This window comes from Mustelus asterias, chromosome 21 (assembly GCF_964213995.1).
Source record: "Mustelus asterias chromosome 21, sMusAst1.hap1.1, whole genome shotgun sequence".
Taxonomy (NCBI): Eukaryota; Metazoa; Chordata; class Chondrichthyes; order Carcharhiniformes; family Triakidae; genus Mustelus; species Mustelus asterias.
In genome coordinates, this window is record NC_135821.1 from 14,030,417 (window position 1) to 14,040,761 (window position 10,345).

At 46.8% G+C, this 10,345-nt stretch overlaps 1 protein-coding gene across 2 annotated transcripts; it reads right to left on the reverse strand.

Annotated features, from left to right (window-relative positions):
- Positions 1-1,535: 1,535 nt before the first annotated feature.
- LOC144509087 (mitochondrial ribosome and complex I assembly factor AltMIEF1-like) lies at positions 1,536-10,054 on the reverse strand. Of its 2 annotated transcripts, XM_078237424.1 has the most exons (3): positions 9,980-10,039; positions 7,399-7,547; positions 1,536-1,815 (listed from the first exon to the last, which is right to left on the reverse strand). In XM_078237424.1, the coding sequence occupies exon 3, from the start codon at positions 1,758-1,760 to the stop codon at positions 1,536-1,538; it is 225 nt and encodes a 74-aa protein (XP_078093550.1). In that variant the 5' UTR covers positions 1,761-1,815; positions 7,399-7,547; positions 9,980-10,039. The 2 variants fall into 2 exon arrangements, with proteins under 2 accessions (XP_078093550.1, XP_078093549.1); XM_078237423.1 differs by lacking the exon at positions 7,399-7,547 and having other exon boundaries at positions 9,980-10,054.
- Positions 10,055-10,345: the final 291 nt, after the last annotated feature.

Genomic DNA, 10,345 nt, shown 5'->3' on the forward strand with positions numbered 1-10,345 from the left:
TCCACCCGAACTTGATGCCGACCATCCAACAGGGGTTGATTTGTTGCGGTGTAGTTCTATATGCGTAAGTAGCCATCCAGGACCAGTCCCAAATACCTCTCCTGCTTTGAACTTGATGTCTATCTACATCGTTGGGATGATGAGGTTTATAAGGTTGTGCTTTTGGACTGTCTCTTCGATTTAGAGTAAAACAAACAGGGTTGCGTGTGAAATGAAAACAGAAAATGCTGGAAAAACTCAGCAGGTCTGGCAGCATCTGTGGAGAGAGAAACAGAATTAATGCTTCGAATCGCGTTAACTCTGTTTTTCTCTCCACAGATGCTGCCAGACCTGCTGAGTTTTCCAGCATATTCGGATTTTATTTCAGATTTCCAGCATTCACGGTATTTTGCTTTTATTTTTGGGTTGTGTGAGAGACCTGATCTGAAATCTGCCTGACAACAAGCCTGGGTAACGGGGCTGTTAAAGATTAAAGAAAGACACAGATTGTTTTTCTGGGTAGAATTTGCAAGGTATTGTCAGATAATTACCCAATTCCCTTTGAAAGCCACGGTTTAATCGGCCTCCTCCACACTCACAGGCAGAGCATCCCAGATCCCAACCACTCGCTGGATTAAAAATGACTTATGTTGCCTTTGGGTCTTTAGTCCATCACCTTAAATCAGAGTCCTCTGGTTCTTGAGTCCAGTACATATAGTTAGCACAGCCCTCTCCCCATTAATGTCACACAGACTTTTTATATGGAGTTCCTCACCAGTGATGAGGAAACATAGAAAAATGGCAGCAGGAGGTGGCCATTTGGCCTTCGAGCCTGCTCCTATTCATTTTTTAAAATTCTTTCATGGAACATGGGTGTCGCTGGCTGGCCAGCATTTATTGTCCATCCCTAGTTGCACTTGGAGGGCAGTTGAGAGTCAACCACATTGCTGTGGCTCTGGAATCACATGTAGGCCAGACGGGGTAAGGACGGCAGATTTCCTTCCCTAAAGGACATTAGTGAACCAGATGGGTTTTTCCAACAATCGACAATGGTTTCACGGTCATCAGTAAATTCTTAATTCCAGATATTTTTTTCAAACTCTACCATCTGCCGTGGCGGGATTTGAACCCGGGTCCCCAGAACATTAGCTGAGTTTCTGGATTAATAATCTAGCGATAATACCACGAGGCCATCGCATTCATTATGATCATGGCTGATCATCCAACTCAATAGCTTAATCCCACCTCACCCCCCCCCGATATCCTTTGATCCTCTTAGCCCCAAGTGCTATATCTAACATCCTTGGTGTCTCAGTACCCAGGATACCAACCAGACAATTCTTATTGTTGCCCAGAGAACTCCGAACCCTGCCCCCAACTAACTCAATGTGAAAATCCCTGGTCGACAGGCTGCATTCTCAGATTGGGAAATCCATTTACCAATTGTGGCCTGAGGGAACACCTAAGCTAAAGGTTTTCAGAGACAGAATAGTGCCAAGAATTAAAAAAAAACATACCTAGAAGTTTGGAAACAAATGCTATACGTTGGCCCTGGATTAAACCAGGCCTCCGAGCTTGTTGTTTAGAAAGTAGATGCCTTTCTCCAATTGCTTAACTTTCTCTTCTTCGTCGGTAAGGTGTTGGTTCTTTCTGAACTCCCTCTTGATGAAGGTGTAGTAGTAGTCGCGGTCCGTGTACCGGAGATTGCGTCCCTGGCGCAGGAGAGCTCGGTAAAGATTCAGCACTGCCACACGTGACCAGGCCGCCATGACAAGAAGCATCAACCAGGGAAATCGGCACTGCTGTCCAATCAGTGTGAAGTTAATTCTGCCATACCTGAAGTAAAATAAGGGGAGGTGGACAAAATGGATCAACAACAGAACATACAGCACACGGTACGGTAGCACAGTGGTTAGCACTGCTGCTTCACAGCTACAGGGACCTGGGTTCGATTCCCAGCTTGGGTCACTGTCTGTGTGGAGTTTGCACATTCTCCTCGGGTCTGCGTGGGTTTCCTCCGGGTGCACAGTCCAAAGATGTGCGGGTTAGGTTAATTGGCCATGCTAAAATTGCCCCTTAGTGTCCTGAGATGTGTAGGTTAGAGGGATTAGTGGGTAAATATGTAGGGATGTGGGAATAGGATCTGGGTGGGATTGTGATCGGTGCAGACTCGATGGGCCGAATGGCCTCTTTCTGTACTGTAGGGTTTCTATGAAACAGGCCATTCAGCCCAAAAGATCAATGCTGAACTTTATTGTCACATGATAGAATCCCTACAGTGCAGACCACACTGCACCGACCACAATCCCACCTAGGTCCTATTCCCGTAACCCCACATATTTACCCTGCTAATCCCCTGACACTAGCATCAATTTAGCATGGCCAATCAACCAGGGCAGCCAGTGGTTAGCACAGTGGTTAGCACTGTTGCTTCACAGCTCCAGGGACCTGGGTTCGATTCCCAGCTCGGGTCACTGACTATGTGGAGTTTGCACATTCTCCTCGTGTCTGCGTGGGTTTCCTCCGGGTGCTCCGGTTTCCTCCCACAGTCCAAAGATGTGCGGGTTAGGTTGATTGGCCGTGCTAAAATTGCCCTTAGTGTCCTGGGATGCATAGGTTAGAGGGATTAGTGTAAATGTAAATATGTAGGGATATGGGGATAGGGCCTGGGTGGGATTGTGGTTGGTGCAGACTCGATGGGCCAAATGGCCTCTTTCTGCACTGTAGGGTTTCTATGATTCTATGAACCCAACCCACACATCTTTGGATATATATTAGCATACAGTGAAAAGTATTGTTTCTTGCGCGCTATACAGACAAAGCGTACCGAGCCTCCTCCCACCTTACTGCATTTAACTCTTATCAACATAACCCTCGATTCCTTTCTCCCTCGTGTTTATCTAACTTCACCCGAAATGTATCAATTTTATTCGCCTCAACTACTTGTGGTAGCGAATTCCACCACTCTCTAGGTAAAGACATTTCTCCTGAATTCCTTACTGGATGCCAACATACGAACAAGAAGGAGTAGGCCATTCAGCCCCTCGAGCCTGCTCCGCCATTCAATAAGATCATGGCTGATCTGCTGGTAACCTCAAATCTGCATCCCACCTACCCCCTGATCATTCCCTTGCTCACCAAGAATCTATCCAACTCTGCCTTAAAAATATTCAAAGGCTCTGCTTTCATCACCTTTCAGGAAGAGTTAGAAAGAGTCACAATCCTCAGAGTGAAAAGTTTTTTACCTCATCGCCATTTTAAATGGGCAACCCCTAATTTTTAAACAGTGACCCCTTCCCCACAAGAGGAAACATCCTCTCCACATCCACCCTGACCAGATCTCCAAGAATCTTACTGGTGACTATCATATATTTATGTCCTCTAGTCTTGTACTCCCTCAACAAGTGGGAATCATAGAATCCCCACAGTGCAGAAGGAGGCCATTCGGCCCATCGATTCTGCACCAACCACAATCGCACCCAGGCCCTATCCCCATAACCACAAGTATTTACCCTAGCTAGTGCCCCTGACACTAAGAGGTAATTTAGCATGGCCAATCCACCTAACCCGCACATCTTTGGACTGTGGGAGGAAACTGGAGCAGCCGGAGGAAACCCACGCAGACACGGGGAGAACGTGCAGATTCCGCACAGACAGTGACCCGAGGCTGGAATTGAACCCGGGTCCCTGGCGCTGTGAGGCAGCAGTGCTAACCACTGTGCCACCCATCTATCTACATCAACCCAAACAAATCCCTCATAACTTTAACAACATCTAGCCGGTCACAGCTTGGAAATCTCTTTCTAGAATAAAGAGCCCCACCCCATTCAATATATTCATCAGCATTGGAAAGAGGGATGTAAAATGAAGAATAAGCTTGTTCTTTAATGGGGCCAAACAAGATGGGAAAGAAAACAGGACATCTGATCCCATTTGCACTGATATTTTTCACATCTCTGATCCTTCTGCACCATTCAAACCAGGTCACTCCAGGTACAGATAACAGAATCTCATCTTTCTCCTGGACAATGCACTGAACTAGACCAGCTTAGCCTTTATCCTTATTTTCTCAGAAACGTGGCAGTTCTTTCTGTCAGGTGGCAAGGGTAGTTCAGATATAGAGCCTTCCCACAACCTTACAATTTTTGTACATCCACATTATTGCTCTCTCACCCAATCTGTTTCCCTTCCTCAGGGACTACCCCCTTCAAACGAACATACAAAATTGGAGAAGCAGACCATTCGGCCCATCGAACCGGCTCCGCCATTCAATACGTTCACAGCGGACCTGTTTGTGTTTCGAATTTGACATTCCCATCTATCCCCGATAATCTTTGATTCTTGTTAGGCCAGCGAATCAATCTACCTCCACCTTAAAAATATTCAATTACCCCATCTCCACTCCCTTTCTTACCCTGTAAGTTTCCAACCTGTGCCTCACTCGTGTACCACCTCAGTTCTATTCTGTGTAGCTGCTAGTGATTTTCTTATTCATCTGTGGGACATGGGCGTTGCTGGCTGGTCAGCATTTATTGCCCATCCCTAATTGCGAGGGCAGTTGAGAATCAACCACATTGCTGTGGCTCTGGAGTCACGGGTAACGACGGCAGATTTCTTTTCCTAAAGGGACGTGAGTGAACCAGATGGGTTTTTATGACAATCGACAATGGTTTCATGGCCATCAGTAGATTCATAATTCCAGATATTTTTTAATGAATTCAAATTCCACCATCTGCCGTGGCGGGATTCGAACCCGGGTCCCCAGAACATTAGCTGAGTTTCTGGATTAATAATCTAGTGATAATACCACTAGGCCATTGCCTGCCCATCTTCCCTTTCCTGTAAAAGTCCCATTCTCTCCACACACAAGTGGAAGTTGCAAGGTGTTCAGTCTTGGAGTCGGGTTGGAGTTTAAGAGCCGTGGGGTTATGCTGCAACTGTACAGGACCTTGGTGAGACCACATTTGGAATATTGTGTGCAGTTCTGGTCACCTCACTATAAGAAGGATGTGGAAGCGGTGGAAAGAGTGCAAAGGAGATTTACCAGGATGCTGCCTGGTTTGGAGGGTAGGTCTTATGAGGAAAGGTTGAAGGAGCTAGGGCTGTTCTCTCTGGAGCGGAGGAGGTTGAGGGGAGACTTAATAGAGGTTTATAAAATGATGAAGGGGATAGATAGAGTGAACGTTCAGAGACTATTTCCTCGGGTGGACGGAGCTATTACAAGGGGGCATAACTATAGGGTTCATGGTGGGAGATATGGGAAGGATGTCCGAGGTAGGTTCTTTACTCAGAGAGTGGTTGGGGTGTGGAATGGACTGCCTGCAGTGATAGTGGAGTCAGACACTTTAGGAACATTTAAGCGGTTATTGGATAGGCACATGGAGCACACCAGGATGATAGGGAGTGGGATAGCTTGATCTTGGTTTCAGATAAAGCTCGGCATAACATCGTGGGCCGAAGGGCCTGTTCTGTGCTGTACTGTTCTATGTTCAGTCTGTCATGTTGCAGAGCAAGAGGACTGGATTGTACCTTTTCAACCCATTGCCCACTTCATATTTCCACCCTCAGCAGCCAAAGTGGGGGGCGATGTGGAACTCACTGCCTAAAAGGATGGCAGAGGCAGAAACCCTCACTACATCAAAAAAACACCACTTGGATATGCACTTGAGGTGCTGTAACCGACATGGCTACAGATGGAAGAGCTGAAAGGTGGGTTCAGACCCGATAGCTCGGCACGGACACGAGGCACAAAATGACCTCCTTCTGCGTGTTAAATATTTCTATGCTTATGTCGGAACTCGGATTTAAAGGGAACTGGTGGAGAGGAAGTCAGCCTGGTCTACCTTTTATTCCAGGTACTAATGACCCTGTCGCGTATTAGCATTTCTTTCGTTCTTAATTTTAAGATTTCCAACATTCATAGTTTTCTGACTCCCTTTTCATTACTTCAATATTTTTGCATCTTTCATTTGCTTTCACTTAGGAGGGACCTGACTCTTTTCAATGCCTTCATTCCTGTCGCATACTTTATCTCTTAATTTCTCTCGTGTTGCCAGAGATTATCTTTGTACACTACTCACTATTTTTAACCACTTTCCAAAAGACCTAGTTTGCTGTCAATTCAACCTATTAATCGTCTCTGCAACGTTTAGCATTGTTGACTTGTTTTCTCTCTCTCGCACTCTTTCCCTCCCATTACCATACAGAGGGATCTGGGCGTGCAGGTCCACAGTTGCCTAAAAGTGGCAACACAGATGACCAAGGTGATTAAGAAAGAATATGGCACGCTTGCCTTCATCAGCCGGGGCATTGAGTACAAGAGTTGAGAAATCACGTTGCAGCTATATTGTCATTGTCAAAGCTGGTCAACTTTGACATAGGGTCATCTGGACTCGAAACGTCAGCTCTTTTCTCTCCTCACAGATGCTGCCTGACCTGCTGAGATTTTCCCTTTTGGTTTCAGATTCCAGCATCCGCAGTAATTTGCTTTTATGCAGCTATATAAAACCTTGGTTAGGCCGCATTTGGATTACTGCGTGCAGGTCTGGTCACCACACTACCAGAAGGACGTGGAAGCTTTGCACTGTTGCCTGGTCTCGAGGGTGTTGGGTACGAGGAGAGGTTGAATAAACTAGGATTGTTTCCACTGGAAGGCTGAGGGGAGACCAGGTCTACAAAGTTATGAGAGGCATCGACAGGGTGGATTGTCAGAGCCTTTTTCCCAGGGTGGAAATGTCAATTACAAGGGGGTGCAAGGTGAGAGGGGGAAAGTTTAGGGGAGATGCGCGGGGCAAGTTTTTCACGCAGAGAGTGGTGGGTGCCTGGAATGCACTGCCAGAGGAGGTGGTGGAAGTAGGTACATTAGCAACATTTAAGAGGCATCTAGATGGGTACATGAATAGGGAGGGAATAGAGGGATACGGACCGAGTAAGGGTAGAAGGTTTTTTTTAGTGCAGCTAGGGCATCATGATCAGTACAGGCTTGGAGGGCCGAAGGGCCTGTTCCCGTGCTGTACTTTTCTTTGTTTATTCTGTTTCAGTCCTAGTAAAAGGCTTGTTTATTTTAATGATTTGGGGACCAGCTTCAATTCCAGCCTCCATTAAAGCAAAATAGTGCGGATGCTGGAATCTGAAACAAAAACAGAAAATGCTGGAAATTCTTAACCCATCTGACAGCATCTGTGGGGAGAGAATAGAGCCAACTTTTTGAGTTTAGATGACCCTTTGTCAGACAAAGAGTCATCTAGACTAAAACGTTGGCTGAGATTTTCCAGCTCTTTTCTCTACACTGACACACACATGTTGTGTAATGCCAACAGCTCCCCTTTAACTCCCTCCTGAGAAAGGTGAAAAACCACGTAAATAGACCTAAAAACTAGAGAGAGCTGTGAAACTCCTCGCTCATTCCACATGACTCACCATTTCCACCTGTTCTTTCCCTCATTATCTTTCTCATTTTGGGCAGTGGTCCGAAGGTCTTTCCCTTCTGGAAGTTTCAGCAGTAAATGGAGGCTGAGGGCCGAGGCAGCTGAAGGTACAGCGAATATATTTGGGAATGCACAAGAGGCCTAAGTCAAGAGGCAGAGATAACAGATCGTTAGGAATGGAGCAGGCTACAGAGATACTTACTGAGAGGAAAGGCCACTGAGGTATTTGAAAACAAGAATGAGAGTTTTAAATTTGTTGCCGAACCAGGAGCCAGCAAGCTCAGGGCGAATGGACTTGACATGGGTTAAGACGCAAGACATCAAAGTTTTGGATGTCAAGTGTACAAGACATGCAAGAGGGGAGGCTAACCAGAAGAGCTTTGGAATCGTCAAGTCTGGAGATAATAATAGTCATAGAATATAGTCATAGATATATATAATAATGGCACGGATGAGGATTTTAGCAACAGATAAGATAGGGGAAAGCCAAAGAAGGGCGATGTTATGGAGACAGACGAAGGCAGTCTTGGTGATGGAGCAGATATGTGGTCAGAAACTCGTCTCAAGGTCACTTAGGGTGCAATGGTATGCAAGCAGTCTGGTTGAGCCTCAGACAGTGAGAGAGATGGAGTTAGTGTATGAGGAACAGGGAATGTAGACAGTAGCACTCCTTTTTTCATGCAGTACAAACTGTTGCTCCCTTTGAAATTTGGTATTCTTGCATCTGTCCTGATGAGTGCAAGGCAAGCAATTTGTCCTTTTGTCAACAGTGAGCAGTTTTGGAAGAGGGAACAGGGCCTTAAAGTCCATTACATGGTCTAACCAGTTCTGACAAAGTAAGGCTAAACTAATACCATCTTCAAGAGGGAAACACTCTCATAACATCTTCCAGTTTTGCAATCGCACCCCCCCAATGATTCAGTCCCAATGTTTTCTCCCATTCCAGTCTGGGTAAGAAGCAGGATAAAATACAATAATATATATGTTAAATCCAAAATTACAGAGGCTGTTTTAACTTTTAATACAACTATCTGTTCATATTATCAGGTACAAATGTACATTGAAGAATCCCTACAGCCCAGGAGGAGGCCATTTGATCCATCAAGTCTTCACCTACCCACCACCACCACCACCACCACCACCACCCCCACAAAGCATCTTACCCAGGTCCATCCTCTGCCCGATCCCAGTAGCCCAACATATCCTCACATCTTTGGACACAGAGGGGCAATTCAGCATGGCCAATCGACCTAATCTGCCCATCTTTGGACACTAAGGGGCAATTTAGCAGGGCCAATCCACCTAATCTGCACGTCTTTCGGACTGTGGGAGGAAACCAGAGCACCCGGAGGAAACCCACGCAGACACGGGGAGAATGTACAAACTCCACACAGTGAACCAAGGTGGGAATTGAACCCGAGTCCCTGGCGCCATGAGGCACCTGAGCTAACAACTGTGCCACCACACCACACAGAAAGCAGTCAGCAAATAGACAACAGCTTAACATCCAGAAAAGTACTTGTGACTCTTTTAACTTTTGACCTTATCTGTGCCCAAAAACGTTCACCTGCATTTCACTTCAAAGAGCACCGACTTGCTGTGGAATATTCCAGCATTTTCATTCTCACATTTCAAACATGTGATGTTCTTTAATCAAAATCTACAGCCCACCTGCAACTGCAACACTATATTCTGTAACCTCTCCATTCCTTCTGGGGCAGCACAGTGGTTAGCACTGCTGCCTCACAGCTCCAGGGACCTGGGTTTGATTCCTGGCTTGGGTCATTGTCTGTGTGGAGTTTGCACTTTCCCCCCACCCATCCTCCGTGTCTGCGTGGGTTTCCTCCGGGCGCTCCAGTTTCCTCCCACAATCCGAAAGACGTGCTGGTTAAGTACATTGGCCGTGCTAAATTCCTACTCAGTGTAGCCAAACAGGCGCCAGAGTGTGGCGACTAGGGGATTTTCACAGTAAATTCACTGCAGTGTTAATGTGAGTTATGACACGAATAAATAAACTTAACTTCTCTTCTATGCATTCTATGAACCGTATGCTTTGTCTGTATATCATACAAGAAACAATACTTTTCACTGCATCCCAAAACATGGGACAATAATAAATTGAATCAACTCAAAATTTGGATTTGAGGCCTTTGTTTCCTTATCTCCCCCAACAGGTTTTTTTAATATCAATCAATAGGATTTTAAAAATATCAATCAATCATAATTCCAAATGAATACCACAGCCTGGTGAGTAGTTTAAAGGGATTTAATGTCATTAATAAACAGACCCAATTTTGTTTAAAATTAATGTCAAGTTGGCCAGAATCTGGGTGACTAATAGCGGAAGTCCCCGCCCAACGGGCTCTGATTGGCCCGTATCTCCGCGGGGCAGCTCACTGATTGGTCCGGCCCCCTGTCAATCATTCACGCTCAGCAGGCGGGGTTAACGGCGACAGGGAGCCGAATACTTTGGGCAAATCGCGGCGGTTTTATTTCTGTAAACACAGCGAGCGACCAGGCCCGATTGCGGTGGATCCCGAGTGAAGCGACCCGGTTAAATGGGCAGCTTTTACCTTTTGGGCTTCCCCCTGCTCCGACCTCCGCGAGAGGATCAACAAGATGGCGGCGGCGGCCCGACAATCACCCGGGGCACGCACTGCGTCATGACGTCACCCGCCGCCCAGGCGGGGTGGGGCCAGGAGCAGCTGTCAATCACAGAGGGGAAGGCGGGGCCATTAGCAGCGGTCAATCACAGAGACGGGGGCGGGGCCGGGGCCAGGGATCCACTGAGAATGAAGGTGGTGTGGACCATCCCATCTGGAGAGTGGGGTTGGGGGGGGAATGTGGGGGGGGAATGTGGGGGGGGAATGTGGGGGGGAATGTGGGGGGGGAATGTGGGGGGGGAATGTGGGGGGGAATGTGGGGGGGGGAATGTGGGG